The sequence below is a fragment of the Nipponia nippon genome, unplaced genomic scaffold (genome assembly GCF_047370975.1).
Source record: "Nipponia nippon isolate SJK-2023a ecotype South Korea unplaced genomic scaffold, ASM4737097v1 scaffold_3, whole genome shotgun sequence".
NCBI lineage: Eukaryota > Metazoa > Chordata > Aves > Pelecaniformes > Threskiornithidae > Nipponia > Nipponia nippon.
The window spans coordinates 75,239,959-75,266,614 of record NW_028262347.1 but is presented as its reverse complement, the minus strand read 5'-3'; the positions used below and the strand labels follow the sequence as shown (position 1 = coordinate 75,266,614).

At 39.8% G+C, this 26,656-nt stretch overlaps 2 protein-coding genes across 16 annotated transcripts; one reads left to right on the top strand and one right to left on the bottom strand.

The window, feature by feature from the left end:
* Nucleotides 1-260: 260 nt before the first annotated feature.
* Nucleotides 261-1,658, bottom strand: ETFRF1 (electron transfer flavoprotein regulatory factor 1). Of its 5 annotated transcripts, none has more exons than XM_087767088.1 (4): nucleotides 1,608-1,626; nucleotides 1,203-1,283; nucleotides 661-753; nucleotides 261-558 (listed from the first exon to the last, which is right to left on the bottom strand). In XM_087767088.1, the coding sequence occupies exons 3-4, from the start codon at nucleotides 703-705 to the stop codon at nucleotides 343-345; spliced, it is 261 nt and encodes an 86-aa protein (XP_087623214.1). In that variant the 5' UTR covers nucleotides 706-753; nucleotides 1,203-1,283; nucleotides 1,608-1,626; the 3' UTR covers nucleotides 261-342. The 5 variants fall into 5 exon arrangements, with proteins under 5 accessions (XP_087623214.1, XP_087623215.1, XP_087623213.1 ...); XM_087767089.1 differs by having other exon boundaries at nucleotides 1,203-1,223; nucleotides 1,526-1,621; XM_087767087.1 differs by lacking the exon at nucleotides 1,203-1,283 and having other exon boundaries at nucleotides 1,604-1,658.
* Nucleotides 1,653-26,621, top strand: DNAI7 (dynein axonemal intermediate chain 7). Of its 11 annotated transcripts, XM_087767070.1 has the most exons (16): nucleotides 1,790-2,158; nucleotides 3,030-3,050; nucleotides 6,463-6,544; nucleotides 8,065-8,156; nucleotides 9,402-9,503; nucleotides 12,414-12,551; nucleotides 14,469-14,615; nucleotides 15,801-15,904; nucleotides 17,412-17,691; nucleotides 19,476-19,578; nucleotides 21,865-22,031; nucleotides 22,970-23,114; nucleotides 23,925-24,142; nucleotides 24,844-25,011; nucleotides 25,250-25,363; nucleotides 26,283-26,621. In XM_087767070.1, exons 4-16 carry the CDS (start codon nucleotides 8,136-8,138, stop codon nucleotides 26,550-26,552), a joined length of 1,977 nt encoding a protein of 658 aa, XP_087623196.1. In that variant the 5' UTR covers nucleotides 1,790-2,158; nucleotides 3,030-3,050; nucleotides 6,463-6,544; nucleotides 8,065-8,135; the 3' UTR covers nucleotides 26,553-26,621. The 11 variants fall into 11 exon arrangements, 10 of the variants coding, with proteins under 10 accessions (XP_087623192.1, XP_087623200.1, XP_087623202.1 ...); XM_087767066.1 differs by lacking the exons at nucleotides 1,790-2,158; nucleotides 3,030-3,050 and adding an exon at nucleotides 1,653-1,772; XM_087767072.1 differs by lacking the exon at nucleotides 3,030-3,050 and having other exon boundaries at nucleotides 1,790-2,047.
* The last annotated feature ends 35 nt before the right edge of the window (nucleotides 26,622-26,656 follow it).

The following is a 26,656-nucleotide window of genomic DNA, read 5'->3' as shown; positions in this document are numbered from 1 at the left end:
CCTTGAATCAGCATTCGAACAGACAGCTATCGGGGAAATACAAGAGCAGCTATCTGTTCAACACGTGTATCGAAGTGAAACAGAACCGAATTGTATTGCCACTACCTCCTGCAAAACTGTTTTCGTACACGAGGTTTGAGGTCAAAAGTAGTTGAGAAAAACCTATTACCCATGTAATACAAAACCCAACTCCTTCAAGCGACTACTTAAGGGGAAGCAAAGTCCTGATTTGTACTTTAGATGGGTTGGAAGGATTTACATTTCATTTCTTCAGAGGTTACAGCTCTTTTATTGTTTATTTTTATGGATTGGTATTGTTACACGCGAAGTCATTGGCACCGGTTACTGATTGTCGTCACTGTAGTAGCGCTGTTTCATAGCTCTGTATTTTCTGAGAAAGTACAAAGCCTCCAACTCTTTTATAACAAATTCTCCTCGTGCAATCAGTTGCTTAATTTTTTCAGGATCTTTCACATCCTTATTTTTTAGAAAAGCTGCTTTCAAACGGCTTCTAAAGTAGTCTGCTCCTTTGGGATACTCCCTTCCAAGGTACAGCAGCTTGAAAAAAAAGAAAAGATTTTTTTTTTTTAATAGATCAAGTGTGCAGTGAAAGGGTTTTGTCTAGTTAAGGAAAGTGCTCATGGCATTTAAGACACTTACATTTTTGTATAGATTCAACACTTCACCTCTTAAAGAATTGGCCATTCTCACATATCAGTGAACTCTTTATTCTCCTCTGATTTTTTTTTTAACCTGAAGAATAATCAGTTTGAGATTAGCCTTCCGTGGGAGTCGGTAAATCCCAGCCTCATCCTCCATAGGAACTGCACCGTCTCTAACCAGGCTCCTCCACCTTACTGAGCCCTCTTTGCCCTAACTCCGTTATTTTCTGGTTCTACTCTCTGTCTCTTCAGCTTCTTTTAATTTTTGTTTCCACTGAGCTTCTCTTTCTCTTCTCCCCTTTCACCTCGCCTGTCCTCATCTCAAACACGAAGCCAGAAGCCTCCAGAACCTTCCAGCCGCCGCAGCGCCCGCCTGCCTGCCTGCCTGCGGGCTGCTCCGGCCTGCCGGCTCCCGCGCTCCCTCCTGGCTGCCTCTTTGCCCCTGCTCTGCCAAGGAAACATTTACAGCTGTACGCGTACGTGTATATGTACATGCAGCGCCAAATGTATATATATATATACACACATATAAAAACCAACCTGTAGGAATTCCTGCAACTTCTGCGGTCATAAATCACGGTTTTTTAAAACCGTTTAAGTGCATTACGAATTGAGGCCAGCGCATACCAACAAAACATAACGTTAAAAAAAAAAAAAAAGCGTTAGTAACTAAGTAAACCGATTTTTATTTTTGTAAAGAAAAGCGACTGGAACCAAGCCCCGGTTCCGCGGACGGCCCTCCCGGCGCGGCGGGAACCGGGCGGCCTCCCGCAGGCCCGGCGGGGCTGGGGGCCGCCCCCTCCCCCTGCTTCGCCCCCGGGGGACCGGTGCCTGTCGCCCTGCCCTGTGCCTCCGGCCCTCACCGCACACGACCCCCGCACCCCCCGGCCCGGCCCCGGGGCCCGCGGGGCGGGGGCAGAAGGAGAAGGTCAGCGCCTCACCAGCTCCGCGCCGCGCCGCTTTACGGCAAAGCCGTAACGGGAGGCACCGCCCTTCTCCCGGCCGGCCGGGGGGGCGGCAGCACGGCTGCGCCAAGGCGGCGGACGCGATTGGCGGCGGGGAGCGCGCGGGAGGAGGGGCTGGTCGCCTCGGCAACGCGGCGGCGCCATGGTGAGAGCGGGCCGGCGGCGGCCGGGGCCTCTCCCCGTTCCGGCGGTTCGTTATGGCGGCCCGCGCCGGGCCGGGGCTGCCGCTGCCCGAGCTGCCGGCGCCGGAGCCGGAGCGGGGCCTGCCGGGGACGGGCGCGGAGCTGCAACCCACGCCCTCAGCTGCTGCTGCCGCTGCGGGCGGGAGGCAGCGGCCTGTGCCCGGGCGGCGGGCCGGGGCGGTTCGGTAGTGCCGGTGTAGCGCTGCCGGCGTAGCCGCAGGGCTTTGAGCTCCTGCAGGTAAAGAGGGAAGGCAAAGGCAGCGGTACCGGGTGCCTTGAGACGCTGATGAGGTGGTGAAGTGGGCAGGGTTGGACTGGAGTATTCCTCGTGGGCTGCTGAGGTACCGGGGTACGGAAAAAAGATTTAAGGCTTTGAAAAATCCCCTTGAAGGGCATGTTAGCTTTTCTGCAATCCCCCGGCCTAATTTCTTGCGCGACCGTTTGTTACTGTGGGTGCTTAGCATGAAACCCAGCTTGGAGGTAACTAAAACTTTGTTGTCAGGATCGCTCCTACCGTAACAAACTTCTCCGCGTTCCCGTGCACAGCCTGTCTTCTGCGCCACCCTCTCCCTTCTCCACCCCACAGGGAGTATGCTCGTGTGGGTAATTAATCACGCTGAAGCTGTGTAAATTCACATGGCAACATTTAGACGTTGCACAGAGAAGGTAATCGTTTGGGAAATCCAATAAGGGATTTGCTGTTAGGCATTAGGCTTTCTACAACCTGTTCTTATTTCCTGTAGTCGTTTGGAGAAGTCCCCTAATTACATTTCTTCACGTCATGTGCAGTTTCCCCACGAATGACAGAGGACTTGGTGGTGTTTCTGTGTTCTTCTAGGTCATCACATGATGTAATTTAGTGTTATTAGGAATAGCACACAGTATCAGCTGATGAGTTCAGAAAACACTGAAAACATTTTTTTGACTAAATTATGTCTTGGGCAAAATTACATATTTGATGTACGTTAATTTTTTAACAGTAGAAATAAGCAGATATACTTCTATAACTGTAAGTGTAATCTAGCCTGATGATGGTCTGGAGTCACGTGTTAGTGGCTAATCTTCTGCAGTATTGAAATTATTGTCATAGTTTTTCAATAGTTAATCTCATGATCTAATTTTACAGAACAGTTGTATTTTCTAATTATTCCTTTATATTTGATACCTGTGTTCTCTGATGCTCACTATCCTTTTTTTCCGCCCCCCCCCCGATCTTCTAGGGTCCAAAAAATAAAAAAAAGGTAAGTAGGCAGAAAGATGTTCTAGCTCACATACAGCGTTTTGACCCCTGTCGTGTTCATTTAGGTAGCGTGCCAGAACAATTCTGTTATTTTGGAAATTATAAGAGCAAAATTACAAAGCACTTCATACTGAAATTAAAGTAAGCATCAGTTACTTCTGGACTTAATGTCTACAAAACATTATATTTAAGAGGTTCTGTCATAATAAAGGTGATGTGACACCGTAATTGTATGCAAATGTGCTTTTTAAAAAGAAAAAGGTGGGGTTTTTTTTGTTTTTTAATCTGTATTTCTTCTGAGCCAGCTGGTCCGGCTCAGTCCGATTTGAAAGAGGAAGAGGCGTCTCCAGGACGCTAAGCTTGTGTGCCTTTTGCAAGGGGTCTGAGTCGTGTTCCCGCAGAAGTGCTAGAGAGAAGGTGGCGAGCGCAGCCGCGGTGTGTTTTGCTTGGCAGCTGGTGACCGGGCAGAGAGCCAGGGTCCTGGCTCTGAGCCGCAAGCTGGACACAGAACATGGTGGGTAGGGGGGGCAACAGACAGAAGTCCACAGGAAACTAGGTTGCATAAATTCATGCCCGTGGATTATTCTTAATTCAGTGATAATGAAATTATCCACCCCTCCCTGAAAAAAGAAAACATTCAACTGTATTCCTTGGAGAACGGTGCCTCTCAAATTTGCCAGTATTATGTTAAGAATGTGAAAATAAGTTGACTAAAAAGTGATTATAAGTAACTGAAACAAGCAGATTTTCCATTTTCCCTGGAAGAAAAGTAATCAAAAATTCGTATTTTTTTCTTTGAACTGGAAGGAACTGATTCTTCCCTGAAATCCTAATGGGTAGAATTGTGGTTTTTACTGACTCTGTTCTAGGAGAATTTTGGAAATAAATGCTTTGGTAACAGATGTGACAAGATGCACACTAACTCTGGTGGGTGTATGTTTGTTGTTGGCACTAAATTTTCATCATTGTTTTTGTTCAAGCTTCACGATAACCTTTGTATTCAAAGTTACATTTACGTAGATACTTATTGCCATGCAAAGTAGGATAAAGTGAATAGCTTTCCAAGTAGTTATTTATGTCAAAAATATACTAGTCGGAATCAAAATGTGAAATAACAGTATTTGTAACACAGTTTTTGTGTGATGAGTGACAAAGGTTTTCCTTGATTATTTCTAAGTTCCCTATCAATTGGATTACTTGTAACAATATTTACCAAATTATTAGGAATGCTCAGGTGGAGTGGGTGGGAAAACTTCATAATACCATCCTGTTCATTTGCAGCTGTCTGGCCTTAAGTCCTCTTTTGTTGTCTCTCCCTGTCAGCTTTGTTGGAACGCTTTCTTTCTTGCCTTATTTACACCTCTGCAAGACGGGCACTGTGCTACTGTGCTGGTTTGGTACCATTCTGTACCCATTTCTCTGCGGAAGAGGGGGATTGGATTCCGAACAGATGCCTTTGATCCTTAGTGCTTATTTACATTGTGATACTGTCCAGTTGTATCCTCTTGCTGACACTGTGGATGAAACTCATACTGTTTTAGTCATTTTACCTTACCTGACTGAATCCTTGTAAGCCCTTGTCCCTCACCGGTGATGGCACGGGGACTTGGGATTCCTCTCTCTGATGTGCAACATCCAGGTTAGATGCCTAGGCAGAGGATGTGTCTCCTCCTCTTTTCACATTGCCTAGCACTCAGAACCCGTTTACGTTCCATATTTTCTCTCTGTTTTAAAAAAGTAAACATTTGATTTAATTTAATTCTCTTTCATTTGTGTGTGTCAGTGGCAGAATACCATTGTTCAGCCAGTACACAGATACACCACCAAATGCAAGTCATTTGTTTTCCTTGACATCTTTTGTCGTTCATACCTTTGCTTTCAACCTTAGTTAGGCTGCTGTCACTCTTTGTTTTCTCCGTATGCTGGAGCCTATGCAGAATATCATGGTTTATTTTCTCATGTGTACAAAAAAAATAGCCTTATCTGTCCCACTCATAAACAATAATGTTGGCTGTGAATTAATTTTGCAGTTCAGTACAAAATTAGCCTCCTTGACTTCACAAGCTCCATGAACTTGTTTTGTTTTACTTCCTGGCCCATCTTTCTCCCCTGCCCCCTCCTTTTTTTTTTTTTTTTTTTCCTTAAAACCTGTTGTTTTCAGGCCTCGTCTTTGCAGCATCTGCCTTCAGGAACAGCCCTCCTCCCTGGTATCATTCCATCAACCCCAGATGGAGTCAAGGCACATTGACTGCAAGTTTATTATGCTTGCGATACAATGGCAGTGTTACCTGTGTAAACACTGCGTAAAACTGAATAAAGATAACTTAGTCCTTAATAACTATGCGCTTGGTGAGGATTGCAACCTTAGGCTGCTTTTGCTGCTGCATTAATGGGAAATCAGTGTTTTTTTCTTGTGTATCTTTATTTTAAGTGCTGTTTTCTAGTGACAGTGTTGATCCTACACATTTGATTAAACATCCCAAGACTGTCAACACAGAAAACAAACAAACAAACAAACACAAAACCCAAACAAAATGATAATAAAAAATAAAAGCCCATCCAAGAATCTTTCTTTTTGCTGGTGAGGTAAAAAGTGAGGGACCATTAGCAAACATCTTCAAACCCAAAGAGAATTATGCTTTCCACATCCTAGCTGTTCAAGTTTCTTGAAGGCAATGTGGCCTCATGTGCACAGCTCCAACTACCAAATTTTTGTATGTATCATCAGTGAGGAATCTATGAATTACAGGACAAAAATAATTGTTCTATTTTGGTTAATCTGTTACATGACAGTAGATTTTGCACGTTACTTACCTTGTCTTTTTGCAGTCTGGGTATACATTTTAAAAAACCCAAGAATTGATAAGGAAGATAATTTCTGAGAAACCCAAATTTAAAATATAGTTATTCTAGGATTAGCCTGGAGGATGAAGAGTTAACTGTCTTGAGTTGCAGTTAGGATTTTGTGACAGAAAAGAGAGCTCTTTGTTAGTTGTCTTGTGAATTAGATGCTTCTAAATGCCAGACTTGCCTGTGTCCCGAAATACATTTCCCAGTATTTCCTAAAACGTTTGAAGTTGTAACATCTGCTTTCTTAGCAGATCTGCCTGTTATTCAATTTCTACATTAAACCAAGATATTTTAATATTCTCCTGTTGTGGCCATGTTCAAGAGTGTCTAGCACAGAAGAATATATTAATTGTAAAAGCATATATTGCATCATGAAAATGAGAACAAAATTGAGTCCAGGATGTGTATTGCTGTTCTGGAGGCTTCATTGACTGTGTAGGGAGTCTGAAATCTTAACTCGGGGATCAGATTAGAAGGGCAAAGTTATAGAGGGTGAATACCTCCCAAAACATATTAAAGTAATATTGACATTTGTTTTCTTTTAATTTATTGCAAACATTAAGTCCGGTGGCAAAAAGAAAGTTAGCAAAGCTGAACAACTGAGATTACAGAAAGAAGAAGAAGAAAGGAGACGGAAAGAGGAAGGTACTGTGCACTTCATTTACAGGGAATGTGATGGCACAAATCAGTTATTTTAAATAAACGGACAGAAAGTAATCTCCCAAACTATATGTGCACCAATATCTGTCTATGTTTCACAAATACAGGTGACTCATCCCTCTTTTCTTGTGCGGGCCAAATTCTGTGTTACTTGTTACCGCCTCCCAGATCTCATTTTCCTATTAGAGCCATACTCTTTTCTCTACTGTGATTAGGAATTTGGGGAGGAGGATGGCTGGAAGAATTAATTTTTTTTTTTTTTCTCTCTTACCATTACCTTTTGAAATATTCTCAGCTAGTTAGAAATGCAGTGTTTTGTGGTTTTATTTTTTCCCCCCTCTTCTTTGAAGCCTGGTTATCAGTAGACAAGAGAAATTCTCTGAAAAGGACTTTTTCCAAAGAAGGCCAACAGAATATTTCTGTTGGCAGGGGGTTAGCTGGTGTTCTGAAGGGGTAGCAGATAAGGTGAGTACAAACTAGGATAAAGTAAAAGTGTAGTTTTCTTGGGCTTACTTCTTCTCTCTACTGAGTGACTGATTCTCCACCCACTTCTTCAAGATCTTTCCATTGTATATCACTGTATCCCTTAAAATGAAATCCCAGTTGCATGACTTACCTGTCCTCACCATCTGAATGTGTCTGCTTCTGCAGTTTAGTATCACAACTCGATACCCCTCTCTGAACATCAGATCTATCTCTTCTACTTCCCTTTCTGCCATTAATCCATCCTGGTGGGTGTTTGGGCATACTATGACTGCTAGTAATAGTAAGTGACTACTAATCACCAGTAACCTCTGTGGATAGGGGTAATGGCTCAGGTGAGTACAGGCAGATTTGGGAACTGCCATTGCCCTTGCCTCTGTGCAACACAGATATATTTGAAGTGATTTGCATGAAGGCAGTGACATTGAAGTCACTGTTTGGGAACATCTGGATTAATGCATAGGCTGCGCTAGCACAAGCTGAAGGCTCAGAGGTTGAAATCAATTTTAGTTTTCACATCCTCTCTGGTTTTCTAGTCCCTGTGACAGCAAAGAAAACCTGCGATCAGGAGTAACTGATCCTGAAGAGGATTTCAATGAAGAAGAAACTATGAGATTGAGGTACCCACCAAAGGTTGTAGGAAAGGAGAAGACTAACGTGGGGCTGAACCACTCGGGCAGTTTCACCATAGACATTGGATTAAGAACCTGGGCCTGTTCAAGCCGTAGATAAAGGGAGAGGGCACTCCCGATGCTGTTTCCAAGGGGAAAAAGAGGGCTTGCTGATCCTCATCTCCACTTGTATTGTCACAGGCTGATAGGGGTAGCACCATTGGTAATGTGTTTTAGTACTATGGTTCAAAGTAATTTGGCTCTTTTGGAAGATTTCTGCGCAATATAAGGTACACCTTTGTGTTGCTCATTATTATGGTTGTTTTGTCATTAGAGCTAATAAAAAAATAATTTTTCTGGTTTTATTAAGCAAAATATAATTATGTTCATGATATATTTCCCAATCTTCAGAGGAAGCCCGACTACAAGCTCAAAAAGAAGAGGCAGCAAGACTTGAAAAGGAGAGAATTGAACAAGAGCAGATGGAAAAACTTAAGGCAAAAGTTAGTTCATGCTCAATAGTTACTGAAAAATTCTAATCCTATTTCTAAACGTGTGACAAGGTCTGTAAAACATTATTAATTTAGTGTGAGAATGGAAAGGAATTTCCTTATGTCCTTAGTGTTGGAAAAAAGGTAGAGGAAATTTTCTAGCATCACTGGATTAAAATTAATGAAAAATCTAGCCAAATCACTGAAAGGTACTCTTGTATAAGATCCCACAAGTTGAGAAGGTGGTGAGCTGGATTAGTAATTAAACAAAACACAACACATGTAAAGTCAAGAGAAATGGTGCTGATTTTTTTTCTGTAGTATTCTTTCACTAAGCCAATACTTGGCTTAGTGTTGCTTTGATTCGGGAAAATTCTCTGAGACAAGATAGTCTTGCCTGTTTTTGATACATAAAGATGCTGTGGTTAAATACGTTAACTTTTGGGATATGTGATACTCCAGTTTGAATAAATACCTCTTTTTTTTTTCCCTTTCCACTATACTTTCAAGTGGATGTATTTTTTGTGTTCCCTATGATTACATTTGGTACAGTTGTGGCAAGAAAATTTTGGTATAAATTCTAGAAGTGGTTATGTATTAGGACAGATTCATTGATTTGTGTGTGTGCATGTGTATGTGTGTGTATGCGTATTTGAATATGTATGTTTATTTTTCTAAGAAGACCGGAATTCAGAACAAAAACTGTTTGGTAATATCTAAATATTTTTGTGTTTAAAAGGAAAAAAAAAAAAAGATTTACCACAATTTTTTTTTTCCCCCCAGAAAAAAAGTCACTCTTGCCTGTGCCTCTTGTCCTTCACAGAATACTTTTTCCCCAGTAGAGAGAAGATAAATTTAAAATAATAGAAATTATAAGGAAAAAAAAAAATCATCTTGCACACATTTTTCCAACATATGCTTACTTTTTTCATCAGCTCTCATTAGAGGTAGTTCCAGGATGGTGATATGGAAACTGTTGAAGTGAGGGGCTAACAATCATATGATACGTTATGTTTATCATATGGCTCAGCAATTAATGTGATAGCAATAACATACTGTGAACTGCTGCAGTCTTCTCAATTAAATGTTTCATAAAAAAGTAAGTTATCAGTGTTGGGGTTTGTTTGAATGATAACTCATTCAAATATCCTAATTTTTTTTCTTTGATATAAAGTAATTGTAAGTAGTAAACCATATATTTAACTCCTTTGTTTGTTTGAGAGAGATATATATGTGTGTATATATATATAAAAACAGGATCAAGAACGAAGGGAAGCTGAACTAGCAGAACTTCATTCACTGGAACAGAAGTTTTTGTCTGCACAGCAGTGGAAAACAGATTATAGAGCACAGGCAAAGGTAAGCTTTCTTTCCAAAATCTGCCCAGTATTGTAGAGGTTCACAATGAAGAGACTTTAGGCTGTGTCTCCATTACAGGATCCAGGAATGATTCCATTTCTTGAATTTAGGTGTGTGCTATGATTGCATTTCAAGTTCCATCTCAAGGTTGTAACTGGCCATCTGTCTTCTATACTTTGGTGTACACAGAAAAGAAACGTGAGCAAAGAGAAGCCTGTCTGGCTGATCAAAGCAGTAGGGCCTCACAGCTTACCTCAGCAGTCAAGAGGAATTGTAGTTTCAGATATTCTGGTATTTGTCCTTCCTTTCCTATTAGTTTAATTCATTCTACTTGTAAACATTCCATAAAAAAAGAGCTCTGCCAGGGCTTAAAAATATTTTTGTAGAATTTGAGACAATTGACAACATTTGTTCCAGTGATTCCTGGATATCACAGGTCATAATTCGGAAAGTGATTGGCCAAAACTTTGAAGGACATGGCACAAATCTGCGTCAGATATCAGGGCTGGAAATATGTGAAAACGCAGCTAAGAGTTAATGTCTGCAGTTTAGGGTGACGTACATGGTGGTTGAATCATCACTCGATAGCACTATATGCCTGTAAAGTTAAATTTTAAATAGCAAGGTATGGAAATACACTAGTAGAACATTTCACTTCTGTGAATCCATCTTGCAGAAACATCATTCATTAACAGTCTGATATGAGACTTGATCAGTTTTGTTCCAGGTAAGGTTAAACAAACTTGTGGACACAAGGATTTTCTCTTTGTCTTGTATATCAGTTAATCCTTTATAAAGCCTCTGCGTAACAAATTTAGAATTATAGGATAAGTCATGTTAGAAGGGACTTCTGAAATTCGTATAGTTCAACCTCCTGCACAAAGCAGGGCAAACTCTGAAGTTAGATCAAGGTGCTCAGCTGGGTTTTGAAAATTTCTAAGGATGGGGATACCACAGTATCTCTGAGCAACCTTTTTGACAGCTCCACCACTGTCATTGTAACAATTTTTCTTTAAATCCAGTTGGCATTTCCCTTGTTACAGCTTGCGGTCATTGCCTAATTGTCATGACACATCATCCCCGTGCGCCTCTGAGGAAAGTTTGCCTCTGTCTTCTCTATAACCCCTCTCTAGGTACTGATAGATGGCAATTAGCTCCTCCCTTAGCTTTGTTGGTCCTCTCCAGACTAACAAAGCTCAGCCTTTCCTCATGTGTCATTTTCTCCAGCACCCTAAGTATCTTAATGTCCCTCCTCTGGACTCTCCAATTTACCACTCCTCTTGGATTGAGGGACCCAAAATTGGATACTGCACGCCAGATGTGGCCTCAGGAGCCCCGCAGAGGGAACAGTCAGGCCTCGGCACGCTGGTTACGCTCTTTCAGTGCGCCCTCGGCATTCGTTGCCACAAGGGTGCAGCATGAGAACTTCACAGTTACGTCTTGACGCTTTTGGGTGATGTTTATTACCTTTTTCAGTTGATGACAAGTTCTGACTTTATTATCCTTGTGAACAAGAGAATCTGGAAGTCATTTTGAAAGGGGACAGTTGTTTATGGATGTTCCTGAAGAGTGTTTCTTGGAAGCAGAAGCATAAGAATTTTTTTGTTTCGAGAAGTAATGGCAAAACAGAACTATTATTTTAAAAATAAATCTTCAAATAAAATACTGGTAGATTATGGGAAATACTAGAGTTTGTATTAGTCTGTTGTTAAGAATATTTAGGGCAAAAGAAATATATCAAATGCTGAGTTTCCATGTCCATTTCTGAACAATTTCAGTTCAGATTAACAGATGCGCTTACAAATTTTCATGAAATTCATCCTTTTTCTTAAAGAACAAGTGCCATTATTCTTACGGATGTGCTTTCCTGATGATGAAACTGAAGCTCTCTTTTAAGTGGAAAGACGTAAAAAAAAGAAATTGGATGTTTTAATTACTGAAGACTGATCAGTCTTTTATACAGGAGTTTCCAGTGCACTGAGTGCTCACTTATTATTGCTTTTTTTGAAGTCAGTGGAAATGGTTATGGAAGTGGTTGGGAATGCAATTATACAAGCACTTTTGCTTTAAAAGATCCATTTTACATTGTAATGCAATCTTCAGTAATACTGCATTATTAATCTTCACAGTATACAGGGAAGCAAGGTTTCCTTAATATCTTAGTATATGGATGAAAAAAAAAATATTATACGTTGTAAATTGGTCCCACGAGCCAATGTTAGGCTCACGTGTGGAGTTAAGTGGGCTTAGCTTGTAATTGTTGATTATTATTTTTTCTCCCTGCCCCTCCAAGAATTACCAATAATTGATTTGAAAATAAAATTATTAAAGAAAAAAAGATCATTCAATCCTTTTCACATTCCACCAGAGGTTTCTGTAACAGCTGAACTGATGCTGGTGAGGAGGAGGAAATCTCCTTCAGAGGCAGAGAAAGGAGGAATAAACATGTTGGAGTAGAAGGCTCGTAGGCAGCTTTATTGCCAGCGTAGGAATTTTCAGTTTTGGTGGCAGTATCTGGTTTGAGAACCATCTGCCTTTTCCACCTGCACTGGTTCCTCATTTATGTTCTCAGTCATTTATTCTTTCAGCTCCTCATTTGTGGCAGGTACTGAATTCCCTGCTTTTGTAGACATGCAAGCTCTACCTAGCAGAACAGAAACCACTGATAAATGAGTAAGTATAAAGAGCAAATGTTAGGTGGGCAGAAGTATCTTAACACATTACTATGGAAGTAAGCCATTTTTTTCTGGCACAGTGGTAAGCCAGGTGGTGTTACAGTCCTGTTTAGATGCAGGTGTGAATGTATCACTACAATATATTTGTCTTTCAGAATCCTCCTTTTTCTTGTAATAATGATAGTCATTTGCACCACATGCCTGTATCTACTTTGCTTTGAACATTTTTCTGTAGTGGGAGCGTTACCTCAGTTGTGATGGAAGTCCTGACCCAACTGTACTGCAGGAAATAAATACTTTCATGAGCTTATGGCGTGAAGATCAAAATGAGGACATTCAACTTGTGATGGAGAAGGGAGAACAGGTGCTAAATGTAAGTGTTAAAATGGTATTTTTCAGTTTAAGCTTACCAGAATGTATCTTTAACAGCCCCCTCCCCCTTCCTTTTTTTTTTTTTCAGCCAAATGACTGAAATTGGCAATAACCTTCAAAACCCAAAAGTTTTTCTTCAGCTTTTACATTATTTTAATTACAGATTTATTGTTAACTCTAAAGAAGGTGACTAGTGACTTTAAATATGCAGTGCATTTAAGAGATTTGTGGGTAACGTTTCTACACTGAGCTCTAGTATTCCAACATCCATCTACCCTGCTATGTACACTTTAAGCAGTCTTGAGCCAGAACATATAAGCTCATGTCATATATAGATGCTCCAGTGGACAGCAGCCTTGTTGTGTAACACTTGAAGCCAGTAAAGTGTCATGTAAGAGCAGGGGTTCCCAAAATGCAAGCCACAAACCAATGATGGTTTGTGAGGCAATTTTAAGCAATTTGTGGCTGCTCTGTAAATGTAGGATTTTATTTTCATTTATGCTAACTTTATAGTGTTTTTCAGAAAGTTAAATGGGGTCTTCCAGAAATTGGGGGTGAAGGTCGCCTGCGTAATACAACTTTCATTGGGCTGGTTTGGTTCCGAGTGTTAGATTTCCTATCTTGCAATGCTTGCTGGGTGCTGCAATTTTCACTTTCTGCATACTGCCTTTTTCAGAGCCAGCAGGGAATGTGCTGGTCCTTTCCAAGAATTTCAACAGACAACTCCTCCCTTTCTCTTCCACACTGCAACCTAAGGAAAAAGCCTGGCAGTTGCCCACTTCCGTTGCTTCTCGCCACTCTTCTCCCTGCTGTCATGTCTGTCTTTGCCACAGACACGCTTCCTCCCATCCAACACTGAGGCAGTTACAGCTACTTCAGGCCCTGTAAATGTGTATTACCGTGCACTGTATGCTCAGTAGAATATTATGTGACAGTAGAAGACAGGCATTTTTGTTTTGCCCCTGCTGGAAATGCAAGGTGATGTAAAAAACATCATCTGTCTTCTCTTGGTCTAAAACACTTGAGTGTTTCCTTCCTGTTCTACATGTTTTTAAAGGAAACTGTTAAACACGCCGAACTGTGAGATCGTGTAGATCAGCAGTTCAGAGTTGACAGGGACCACCTCACTATCGTGGCAGACCATGTTAAAGGTGCAATACAAAAAAGACAGTAGTAGTTACAATTCTGCTGCTGTTTTGCCACGTCGTTCATGAGCACTAGCACTGCGATTCCACAGGCTAAGAGAAAGAAGAGTCTGGGAAGTCTGAAGGGAGGCATAAAATGTAATCTGATCCTCCCTTTGTCTCAGTGCTGCAGGTCGCTTTGGCCAGCTAGGAATTTTTTAGTTCTATACAAGCATTTGGATGTTAAGATATTAGCACGTAGTGGACGACAACAATGTAATGACAGAGTTCCAAACTTCACGCTAAGGATTGTTCTGAGAATTAAAATGTAATTTTAATCAATGTAATGTAATTAATTATTTTTTTGGTTAAGATTTTATAGTTGAGATTATTACTATAGAAAATACGGTTCCAAAATAAAGCTGTAAGCTTTTCATTAAAACTAATTTTTGACCAAAAGTTTCCTCATACAACCAACTGGTTCAATAAATGATCTGTTTCATAAGCTAAGATTTCACAGCCCACAGGTTAAGGAATGAAGGAATTGGACTAGAGGAATGAAGGCAGGCAGACTTCACCCTGGAATTTCCAGCACTTTGCATGGTTGACTGTCTATCTGATAATGCTGGCTTTGCACAATTTCTAGAGATATAATAGAAAAAGATTATTTCTGTGACCAAGATATGTTTAGTTACAAAGGAAGCAAGTTTGCCTTATTTTTTTATGACAGACACACAGTATATTAAGGGTGGTGTCAAAACAGAGATACTTTTCCCACATATAATGTCTTCTAGTTAATTGAGAAGTTGCAGTTTATTTTATTGGACACACCACGAAATGAGATAACAGAAAAAGAAACAGTCCAGTACCAGGAATCTATTCTGGAATTGCAGAATCTGCTTCATCAGAAGTACAATGGAGCAACAGAACACCTGCTTAAAGTAAGTAAGATTTACTGCTTCGAAGCTGTAACATGCCCAATGCACATAAGGTTAGCTACAAGTGTCTTCTTGTCATGGTTGGTTTTGTTTGTTCTTAAATTGCCACAGAGGTTAGTATTTCAGTTTCCAAATTTTGTATTTGAGTTTCCAAATCATGTGTATAGCAGATACCAGACTTGTATTTCTTCAGAACCCCTGCAATTCTTAGCTTAGAGTGGAAATTCTCATCATTAAGACATGTAATATTAAATTATTCTGACACTTTGTGAGATTTGGAGATGTTGAAAACAAGGGGCACTGTATGAAATTTGTTTCATACTTTTGTCTCAATGATTTAAATTAAAGTTTGTTGACTGTACAAAAAATTGAAAATGTGAAAAGCAGGTCATAAGGTTAGCTTGTACACATTTTTTTAATACAAGTTAATATGACTAAAATATCTTTTAAACTGAGATCTTGGGAAGAGTAAAGAGTATTTAAACAAGAAAATGAAAGTGTATTTGGGAATCAGTTTTCTGCGTTGCATGTATAGGTAGTGATCTTGCTTGCTATTTTAAGTATATTAATCATATATGTAAGTATGTTTAGCAAAAGAATATTACTAGAGGAAACAAAAAAAGGAAAGTAGTACGGGAAAGAGTGAAACAGTTGTATGTTTGTTCACAGTCAAACCCCTCTGTAAATTAGGAAATGTTAAAATCTTGATCATATTTTCTGAGTTTAGGATTAAACTCCTAATGTAATTATCATTTCACAAGTTGTATATTGACAGAAATATAAAATAATCTGTGCAGTGGCTGTGGGCTAGGCTGTGGGCTGTGCTTTATTGCCCAGTAAGTCCTTTTGTGTTTTTTAACTTGTTCTGAGAAGTATTTTTGAGGGCACATGATTAAGGCAGATAGGCAGTATCGTTGAAGGGGATAATGTAAGATCCCATATTTGGCAGAATTTTGACTGACAGAATTGATGAAGTCAGAGGAAGAAAAAGAACATAGTTCAAATTTTAACAAAGGTATTTGAGTTTATAACTGTCATGTTTTAGTACATAAATGCAACATACCTGAGCTTGGTCTGGTGTATTTTTATCCCTACGTGTCTTTTCTTACTTACTCAAGTGTAAATGTAAGTAAATCAAAGTAATATAAATAGGAAGAAAACATGATTTAATCTGCTTTTTCTTTGTAGACAGCTAATATGCATGAAGATTCTGACACTGGAAATATGCAGGCAGTCATGAAGGGTAAAAACGTTACTTTTTGTATTTGGGCCAATCTGAAGAAGAAAGTAAGGTACAGCATACTGAAACTCTTAGTTTGAAATAAGGCCTGGCCTTGTCTACCCAAGTCAAGTAAACACCAAGAACCAGTTTCTCATAATCTTTTTCCTGTTGAATAGCTTTTATTCTACAGACTCTCAACTGATGGGTTTCATACCAACCTGTTCCTAAGGAAGGTACCAGTTACATCAGAGTTTTACTAAAGAAATAAGAGTGTTTAATATATGTAGATATATGTATAAAAATACATATATATGTATATAAAAATACATATGTATGTAGATATATATATATATATAAATTCTGTTTCTTAAAATGCTACAGTAGAACCCTGTTACTGCCAGAACAGTTTTTGAAGGAAAACAATAAAACTCATGCAGAGAATTGAAATTCCTCTGGAAGTAATGTTTCTTGCTGATGCATTAAAATAGTTTCTAAGCTGTTACAGTTTCTTGCAAAGCGGTGAATGATGCTTTGTGCTCTGTACTCTGTTAGAAAAATATTCTGGGGCCTGGAATGCAAGTATCCTCCATCAGAATCTAAGATTTTTTTTTTTTTTTTAATTAGATTACCATTTAACTGATATATTTTTCAAAACAAGATTTTTGAGCAGACTTCCTACTCCCACTCCACAAATATGAGGAATAAACTGGTAAAAGGACTTTACCCTGACTAAGGGCCTGGTGCTGTAAGCTTTGCTAAGGTAACTGGAAGGCTGGGTCCTGAGCAATGTCAGGCTGACCTGCAGGAAGAGCCCATTTGGGTTAGCGTTAAAGCTTTTTGGTCAGCTTAGAGAGCACTTAAAATTTTCAACGAAGAATTCAAAAATAGATGATGCTTTACTAGAAGATTTTTAGAATATGTGACTACCTGGCCTTATCAGAAAATAAGTATTATTTGAATTGTTCTGGTTTTGGTTGGGCAGGAATTGCAATGAGCAAGAAAATTCCGTATCTGATGAAAGAACCCAAGTTCACAAGTTAGATACTTGATTTGATGCAAGTTGGCCTCCTATGCCTGCTCTTCGCCTCTTTCCTACACTGTCAGAAGGATCAACGGCTGTGTAATACTGTTGATTATCAAAATTACCTTTACATCTGTGTGTCTCTTTGGGTTTTATGTGGAAGATGCTGAGCCTGATGTAACACAGACAGCTGGTGACTTCACCTGTGTAGGAATTTGCCCATTAAATTGGTCTGTTTTGCCAGGAATGTACTGTGTAGAAGCGCTGCAGTCTGATTCTGCCTCATGGTCATCCTATCATCAGGACTGTTATTTTTGCGGCTCCTGATCCCCTTAATGCAGTTACAGCTTTTCTGGACAGGCTTACAGACAGCTGTCAGTACAAGACAGGAAGCGTAGCGTGACATCCCACTCTATTTCTTAGACTGTGCCATGCGACAAAAGAGAATTTAGGTGAATTTTCATGTAGAACATCAATTTGAATACTTATGAAGAACTATAAAAATAAGTGCTGCCCATCTTACTAGGGAATGTTATTTTTTCACTGTTGTGTACAGGTTCAAACATCACATGTTTTATGATACACAGCACGGATTTGATCTTCCAAAGTCACTGGCTGTGAGCAGTGTTGCAGTTCGCATATTGCATACTCATTATGACCACGTATCTCCACTTTGGCTGCAGTGTCAGAGTGTGCCACAATTGGAAGTCTTAGATAGCAAAGAGTTAATTCAGAATTCAAAAGACAATGCAGAGGAACCAGAAGAGGAGGAAAAGAAAGCCAGAGAAGAGCCCAACACGCCTGCTGAAGAAGAAACCTGTTCTGATGGGAGAAAGGTAGGTAAAAAAATCTCACAAAAGGATGTTCTGCAACGCTGCTGTTACTCAAGGCCCACTCGTGGTGTAACAGCTTCTTAATGCGTCCTGTGCCTGAGAGAGCCAGGTTCTTAAACGTTCTATAGAAAAAGGCAACTTGTGTTGATACTGTGCCATAGATCTTCTCAAGGGAATGGAAGGGTGAATTACCAAAGATTGTCGTACAGGAGGTAGAAAGGGAAGTTTGGACAGGGTGTGGTAGTTGCCATGCAGTTGGCATGTGTGAGTTGGCATTTGGTTGGCAGTTTAAGAGTAGGATCAAGCCATGAGGAACGTCGGGTCCCGTTCTAAGATCTTTCCATAAATCTGTGATGTATGTCCAGATGAATGGATTCTGCTTCTGAGAAACTGACAGTCCCATAAAATCACTGCAGGAATCCAATATTAGGAAAATTTGCAGCATGCAGAATAGGATTCAGAGTTGAGCAGGTCGTGGTTGTGCAGTTACTTGGTTGCTGCGTCTGTCTGCTGAAGCTTTGCCAGTAGAGGGCTTTCCCAGTACTGTTTCTGGCTGCTGGATACTCCTCATCAGCGCTCTTCAGTGGAGTATGGTGGCTTTAGGTGTTGTGGAGGTTGCTTGGTTTTGTATTCTTCTTACGGGGTTTGGGTTTTTCACTTTCAGTATCATCTGTGACCTGCAGATAAATGACTCTGGTTCTCTAGCTAAAATTTCTGGACAAATAACTGTAAAGCATCATGTTTTAGGCCTTCTTAATATGTTTGGAGCAATGCTCTTCGCCTTTTTCCTTTTCAGTCCCCAACACCTTTGTAGTGAATCAGTGCCTGAAATCTCATTTTTCTTGGTTCCTTTTTTCTTTTTTGTATGGCAAATTTCATCTTTTGGCAGTTTTCACCTACATTTTTCAGACTTTCTTCAAGCTCCTAGTTTCATTCCTGCTCTTTTTCTTTCCCAGGTCTCACTCTCTTTCTCTCAATCCAGTTTTGTGAATTTTCCTGTTCCCTCTGAAGACTCTGCTTCTCTCAGCTACTGCAGTTTCTCCTCCTGTCTGGCTCTGCCTTGAGTTCCCCCACGTTTATGTGCGTAAACACTTCTTTCCCCTCACCTTCTGTCCTGTTGGAGATGTGGGTTCTTCCCACGGGCTGGCAGGCACAGCGCAGGGCGCAGGAGGTGCCCGTGCCTCCAAACGGGCGGCTCGTATGCTGAACTGCCGTTTGTCTGCTGCTGTGCTTCCAGAGGGGTCTGCTATGATAGGGATGAATTCCTATCTGGGTTGGAAATGTGGCTGGAAATCTAGGGTAATGTTTTGACGATAGAAAAACAGTGTGAGAAAGGGAATAAATATCATGGGCAAGGCACAGGCTAAGACTGCAAGTGGGGGTTCTGGCAGAGTTTCAGTATGGCTTTGGATTCAACATTGGCTTGAGTTTTCTTTGTGTCACTCTTCTAGCTGTGAAGTCAGATAAACATAATTTTTGAGTGCATACGCTGCTAAAAAGGTGAAGTGCTTGTATGGTACTTGGGGAGCTCGAGATGGAATTTGCTGTGGAAATGAAGTACTTATTTCATGTTTGTATCTATTTATATATCCGGCTCCAAAGTTGGAGAGTACCGTTGATCAAAACTATTTTTGCTCGCTAGGTAGAAATTTCTCCTAACACCTTGACCCTGTGGCAAGATTGGTGCAAATGTTGCTGGAGGAGTGGGACTGTACTCTTTCTCCTTGGGCCTCCGTGAAGGAGGTGATACCCTCTTCTTGAAAAAATGTCTTTTGCTTTTTATATAGAGTGCTATCTTACTCACAGAAAAGTGCAATAGCATAGCTGACAGAAATGAGACAGAGGAGGAAATTGAGAAGAAATCAGAAATCTTGGACATAACGTCACAAGGTATTTGGTTAGTTTTTATGTGCAGCATTGCAAACGTGCTTATTCTAAATATTCTATTTTATATATGGAAACGTCGTGATATAGATCTCTGTGAATGGAACAAAGTTTATAAATGTATTGATGTTTTGATAACACTTGAGTTTTGTTGACATTTCTGTTAATGATTGTTAAATGCAGGGAGAAAATAGGACAGATAGGAAAATGGATTTTGCCCCCAACACTTAATTTATTTATTATTTATGTTTATGTTCATGTACATGTTTATTATGTTTATGTACATTTGTGTATTATTATGCATATGTTTATGAATGTTTATGGGTGAGACACACAATCTTTATGAATCTGTCTGGTGAGATTGACTTCCTCAGAAAAAAATGATTCAAATGCGTATAATGGTAGGCACTCAGGTAGTATAGGTATTGCTAAGTTACTTAAATGTGTGCTTAAAGCGAGATACGTGCTGATACACTTTTGCTAAAAAAGGGCCTAAGTCTAGGAACTAAAACTGTTTATCTGTCCCACATAAGTTCAGTTACAAATATCTTCAGTGTTATGCTGGCCTTTAGTTTAGTAAGAGTGAGTTTTCTTGTAGTACTGTCTTAAATAAACCAACTACAACCTATTCAGCATAGTTTAGCTGAACTGTACAGGCTTTTCCTTGTTAAAAAAACAACCAAACAAAAAGCCCAACCCCACAACACTTTCTGCTGAGCACAGTCCAAGCAACTAGCTGTCAGACTAGACCCTGGAGACCACCCAAACAAGGTGGTTTTCAAGAGAATATAAAGAACTTGGGCTTCATTTGGAGGAATTTTCTATTTTATTTCAGTAAGGCTTTGAAAATCCCTACCATGGTATTAGGTGAAAGGTATGTGCACAGAAGTGTGCTAATTATACCTGAATGTCTTCAAGCTTGTTTATCTGCTTTAATAAGGAGAGAAGGCTTATGAAACGAGGCGTTTGCTGGCATGCTCATGATTGATTGGTTGGCAAACCCATTTGACCACTTCTCAGAGCAGAGTTTGAAAGGATTCTCAGTTACCGCAAATTCAGTGAAAAGGCAGCCAGGTAGGCGAGAAGGAAAAACCAGGAATGCAACAACAGGGAAGAGAGCGAGAACTACTGCAGTTCTCTGGATTTAACTTCATTGTACCAGTGTTGAGAAGTTAATTTAGCTTGGGAGACTGAACAGTTTTGTTTAGAAGACACTTAAATATTTTTGTATTATTATTTTAAAAAAGCAAGTTAAAGTGCAAGCTACCACTGTGGCTGGTAGTAAAATGGTTTTTACTTCCTCTAAATTTTTTTGATGGGAATAACTGCAAAAGGACATTATGGTGTTGTGTGAATACAGTAGAAGAAAACCTCTGCATAATGCAACTAAATCTGACATTATAAAATTAACACCATTTTCACTTGTATTTAAAAAGCTTGAAGACAGTTTATATAGATATTTGCCATTTTGTGAGAGTATCTTGCTCTCTAAAAGCAAGTTTCATGACACTTAGAGTAGCTGTTTTTACAGTATTGAACACTTTTTCTTGATCCCTATTAATGGTCGCTTCCATCCTCCTTCCGTAACACCCGGTGCAATGTTTTATGTGGGCTTGTTTTTTGTTTTTGTTTTTTTTAAAGAAAATATTTCTAGGCATTTTTGTCCATCCTTGATGCCTTCTAGTAACATTTTCCAATTAATTAAAACTTACATTCATACATATGTGTAATATATACATAATTATATGCAGAAAAAATATGAATTATCTTTGTTATCTGAAAAGTTTATTTTATGTTAAATCCCTCTTGCTCTTCATAAATATCACCCATCTTTCACCTTCAGCACGTGACCTGTAGGTGCCTTATACCTTTTATTTGCCTCATTGTTTTCATACCAATACAACCTTACTAAACCTGTCCAGAATCTACTGTGTTGTATATTTGGGAAATTCTTCTGTGATTAATGATGTGACTCATTTTGTCAGTAAAACGTTATTCCTATATAAAGCGTTTTGAATTGACTACAAAGTTAGGGCAGAGATTAATGTGTTAAAAAGCTCAGTACCAAAACAAGAAGTGCTTTTCATTGTCCAGCTGTCTGTCTTTCCCCACATCTCAATTAATTGTTAAAAGGTTTGGGGAACACCAGCAGATGGTGCTGAAATGCTGCAGAGTGTAAAGCACTTCAAGCACGTGGGCTTTTTGTGCAAAAGTGAAAAATAATGGAAGCGGGAAATTTCAGTGCCTTAGTTGAAGCACCAAGTTACCTCATGTCGTTCGGTTATTTTGTAGTTCAGGATCCACTGATGCAGGAAGAGACGAATGAAAAAGAAGAGGCGATAACTGATGAAAACATTGTTAATTTGCAACAGTTTGTACCGGTGGGTGGTGTGTACCACATTGACGTACTGCAGCTTCCACCTCAGGTCAAACACTTCAAGGACTGGAGTATGGTGGAGGTAAGCGAGGAAAGCGATTACAGCCCATGCAGTCCTCTTCCCTGTCATCCTTGAAGAGCTCTTCCTGAGGCATGTCACCACTGTACATCTGCAGTGTACGCGATTTCTTGAGCAGCAAACTGAAGGGCCACGTTTTCAAATCCTTTTTCAATTACAGTTGGCCAATTTTTGGAGCAGCTGGGGGAACGGATCAGCCTGCACTTAGCGAGGCGTGTGCTCGTCAGCATGGCTAGCACAGATTGTTGTGCTGGATAATGCTCTTGGCCAAAGTAAAAGTAAAGAGAGAAGTTCGTAGTTTTTCATATGTGACAAGTACACTTGAAAAAAGGATGGTAACAAAATTACTGCCAATTCAGTTCCAGGCTCTGCAAGATATTTGAGGACTATAGCCCATGTGTTCTGGTTTTCCCACTCATGGAGCCTCATGCAGCGCTAACCTACATCACAGTTTTTACTGTGAAGCTGAAAACCTTTAATAAGTGAAATTCCCGTACAAACTAAGAAAGTGAGACTGTGGGCATGGGATCTTCATTCCCAGTGAGCACACAGACCTGCATTACCAGTCGCATGTGACCTCTTTCATTCCCTTTGACACTGTGTGGACAAAGTGGAATTATAGCTGCCTTTTGCCACTCAGGTGCTCTTGTTTTTTTTGGACCTATTAAAAAATGACTATGCCTACTGTGTGGCAATGCCTTAAGGGTGTCATCGACAGCACATGAAGGGTTCAAAGTAAAAGGGTAACTACCAACAGGCCTGTCTTCAACATTGTAGTTGGAAATGTGCAATGTTAGCAAACCATTAATACTAATAAATTTTAAATGGTGTGTTAGGAGACTCCGCAGGTGATTAGGTGGACTTAAAAGAAAGAAAAAAAAGTAGGCTACTGCATTTTCTAATAAAAATCTTATATCTGTCCTTTTCCCATCTTGCCAAAGTTACTCGACGGTGGATTGGAAGCATACCCGTATCCCCCAGAAGAGGCTGAAGATGCCACTCATCCACCAATACAGATAACCCTTAGGCTTTCTGACAATGTGATGTATTTTGAGGATCCTGTGATAGCCCGATGGGATCCTACAGGTACTTAGGACATAAATTTATTTTAAGTTTGAATAATGGAATTTATACCTGAGTTTGACTGTTTCCAGAATCCAGCTGTAAAGATAAGAGCCAGTTCAGAGCCCAGAAATAATTTGGAGACTTCAATGTTAATTGATTTGGTTTTGTTTTGGTTTGTTTTTTTTTTTTTCTATTTTGCCTCTGCGCCATATCTAATAAGGGGCTGCTTGTTGAGGCTTTTTACTGTGGCTTTTTAATATGAATGGAAAAAAATACACACTGTTTAATGGGCAGTAGTACAACTGTATACCACAAATAAAGTTTTGCTAGGATGAAGCCATGTAAAGGCCACTTTGAGCCAAATTAGCTCCTAACTATGTGTATTAGTATTAAGTTAAAATGTGAAAATTAAATGTTAAAAACCAAATGTGGTATTCTAGTTATTAGATCAATACAACATACCACTGACTTTCTATTCATGAAAGAGAGTAGAACCTATTAAAAGGGTTTGATACTTGAAGTTACTCTTGAAAATGGGCTTGTGGACTGCTGCTATATAGCAAGAAAGAAATGAGCGTTACATTAGTATTTGTATTTCTTTTGAGATTAATGAGAAGCTTTCCTGTCAAAATTAGCCCAATCTTGTACTTAAAGACAATTAAAATGAGGCGAGTTTTTGCCTTAAATGAATTATTTTGGGCCTAGTATTTTATCTTAACTGTGAATATTAGTTAATCTAGGATGTCTTAACTAACTAATTCTTCCCCAGCACATATCACAAGCAGAAGCTTTACATACACATCTTTGTATTTTTGCATCCCTCTTGTAAAGGCCAACAGTGGAGAACTGATGGCATCAGCAACATAACGTATGAAACGCAGGAAAAGAAGAGTATCACCCTTGAGATGGGTGCCTTTTATACAATAGCACTTCTCCAGGATGCTCATCTCAACATGCCTTATCGGGCATGGGAATTGCGACCTACTGGTATGGATGAAGCACTACTTATAGTTACTACAGTCTTTGCAACGATTCAGATACAAATTAAGGTACCGTAAATATTTTGTTTGTAAAACATTTGCAGTTTTTTTTAAAAAAATATAGAATTATTACAGTGTCCTTTATTAAGAACTTGGAATGCTTCCACAAGAGCAAGTTGAATCTCACTCTGTGCCGATAAAAATGAGGGAGGATCTCTTCCTTTCCAAGCACTGCAAGGAACAGTACTGGTGATTTAATTTCAGTTATTTTCTGTGAACTGGTCAGAAGAAAGCATCTGTATGGTTGTTCTGCAAAGTTCCAGTAAGTGCTTTGATATTGATACTGCCTTGCTGAATTCAAGACTCTTTCACCAGCTAGAGATTTAAAAATTGTTCCTCTCTCCTCCTTGCTCTACCAAGAGAAATAAAAGCATTTCAAGCAACCTACTACTAATGCTACTTGTTCCTTCCAAAGGTTCAAGTTACGCATAGTTAGCCGTGTGCTCATTGCCATATAAATCAGTTCAGTAACAGACATGATTTTAAAAGAGTCAGTATGAGCACAGGCATGGGCCAGTAGAGCATCATCATTGCTGAAATCCTACAAAAAAGTGGCTCTCTTCAGGATCTGGGAATGAAAGTTTACAGCCCAGAATGATAGATAATGTCTACACTATCCAGAATAGCAAAGATACATTAATGTATTTGATGCCTGAAGCAGAAAATAGCTTTCATGACCAGTAAGTTGCTTTCACTGGTTTGTACAACAGGGTAATCAGTGTATGTTGTCTTCAGTAGTGGTGGAAGAGAAGGATGTGCTTTCCCACATCACAGGAAAATGGATAAGTCCAATTGTGCTAAGAGCAGTTTTGAAAAAAGCTGGTGTGAATATTTTCCCAGGAGAGTACTCTCACAAGTATGTCTCTGTGAGCAAGAAGGTGAGTGCAGCAGTGGATGGTTTTCCTGTTGTTTTTTCCACCTATTTTTCCCTTAGGTAACATTTTCTTGTATGAAGACCTGTTGTGCAGAATCAGGTGACACATATACAGGTGTTCTGCCAGCTTAGCCAGTGGAGGAGTCTGGTTAAAGCAAGCTTTTTGTTATGTTTGGATAACACAGGGAATTAGACTGAATGATAGATACGTTTTCTAACTAACTTGTACTTTTGCATTACAGGCTCCCCTAGCAGAAGTTAGGGCCTATCAACAGATGGCACTGGTTGCATCTGCTTTTGCCTTTGCCTGGAGCAAGTGGAATGTAGAAGCAGGTCAAGAGCAAGTAGTGTTCAAGGTTTGTGGATTTTTAAACTAAACTAAACTTCTAGAGAAAACCAGCACAGCAGTCTGTCACAGCTAAAGAGACAGAAACAATTCACTTCTATAAGTTATGCTCATCTCAAACATTGTCTTCAACCCCTACCTACACGGTTAGCGCAGCAGTTTTAAGATTTAAGGTTGACTACTTAGCAGTGTTCAGTGTGTGTCAGTAAAACTTCAGAGCCTGCTTCTCCACTGCTTCACAGCTCATGCTTTTGTGAGATCTCTAATGGGGGACACATCTCAGTAACAAAGCTGGAGAGATATATATAGCACGCTGGATGCTGATTTTCATGAGGGGTCCTCTGAATAGCAATCTAATGTGGAAGTTTTACTACCAGGAAATTTCTTCTTGTCAGTATGGGGTTTCATTTGTTCCCTACTGTAAAGGAGGGAATAAGTGACTTAAGCATTGATTTGTTTCCGTCTGTGAACTAAAACAGATGTGGTTAAAACTTCTGCCAGGGAGACAGAAGATACTCCGCATTGTGGCTGTAAATACAGAGAATACCATACTGTTGAAATCTTGAGCAGCTCTCCCACTCTCTTGAGTTAAATGCGTGTGACACGCAAATATACTTAGCCTAATACTTAATCCCAGGAACAAGAAGCAAAGCAAGTGATGCCTGTTGCACCCAGCTACTCTCTCCATAGGAGACAGGATCAGCAAGAAAGCTGGAGTGGCCAAACCTTGCATTTTACAGAGGAAGAGTTTGGTGTTGATACAGTACCTGGTGCACAGAGAGCTAATATTGTTTTTAGGAGTTCAAAGCAGTGCCTTGGTTTTGTTTCTGCATTACACTCATGAGTATACTAGAATTTCATACTAGAATTTATAACTCTGTCAGCGTCATGGGCTTCATCTTACAGCACAGTTTTGTTTTCTGCAATAGGTAAGTGAGCATCTTAAAGCAGATTCTGTCAAAGACTGGTCTCTTTACATGTTTAATGGTCAGAAGGCACAGAAGCTCAAGATCACAGAAACCAGTGAAGCTTTTTCAGAAGAGCTAGAAGAAAATTCTGAATTTCACTCCACACTCTACCATACGCTTAAGGATGCTGCCAGCAAAGAAGCAATTGATAAAGTGGAAACAGCTAGCTTCTTGTTTGTTGATGTTGTATATCAGCTACTGCTTGCTACGAGAGTTTTAACATACTCTTAAATACTGTGTGCTTTCCTTTAAAACTTTATTATCAAAAGCTTTCAATAAAGTTACATTTCAAGTCTTGAATCCTTTTCCGTTCAAATAATTGTAACAGCTTCAAT

Coding starts and splice junctions, on each gene's coding strand:
- ETFRF1 (XM_087767087.1), bottom strand. CDS start 705: ATGGCCAATTCTTTAAGAGGTGAAGTGTTGAATCTATACAAAAAT. Junction 559..660: donor TGTTGAATCTATACAAAAAT/GTAAGTGTCTTA, acceptor TTTTTTTTCAAG/CTGCTGTACCTTGGAAGGGA.
- DNAI7 (XM_087767066.1), top strand. Junction 15,905..17,411: donor AATCTGAAGAAGAAAGTAAG/GTACAGCATACT, acceptor TGTTGTGTACAG/GTTCAAACATCACATGTTTT. Junction 25,012..25,249: donor ATGTCTCTGTGAGCAAGAAG/GTGAGTGCAGCA, acceptor TTTGCATTACAG/GCTCCCCTAGCAGAAGTTAG.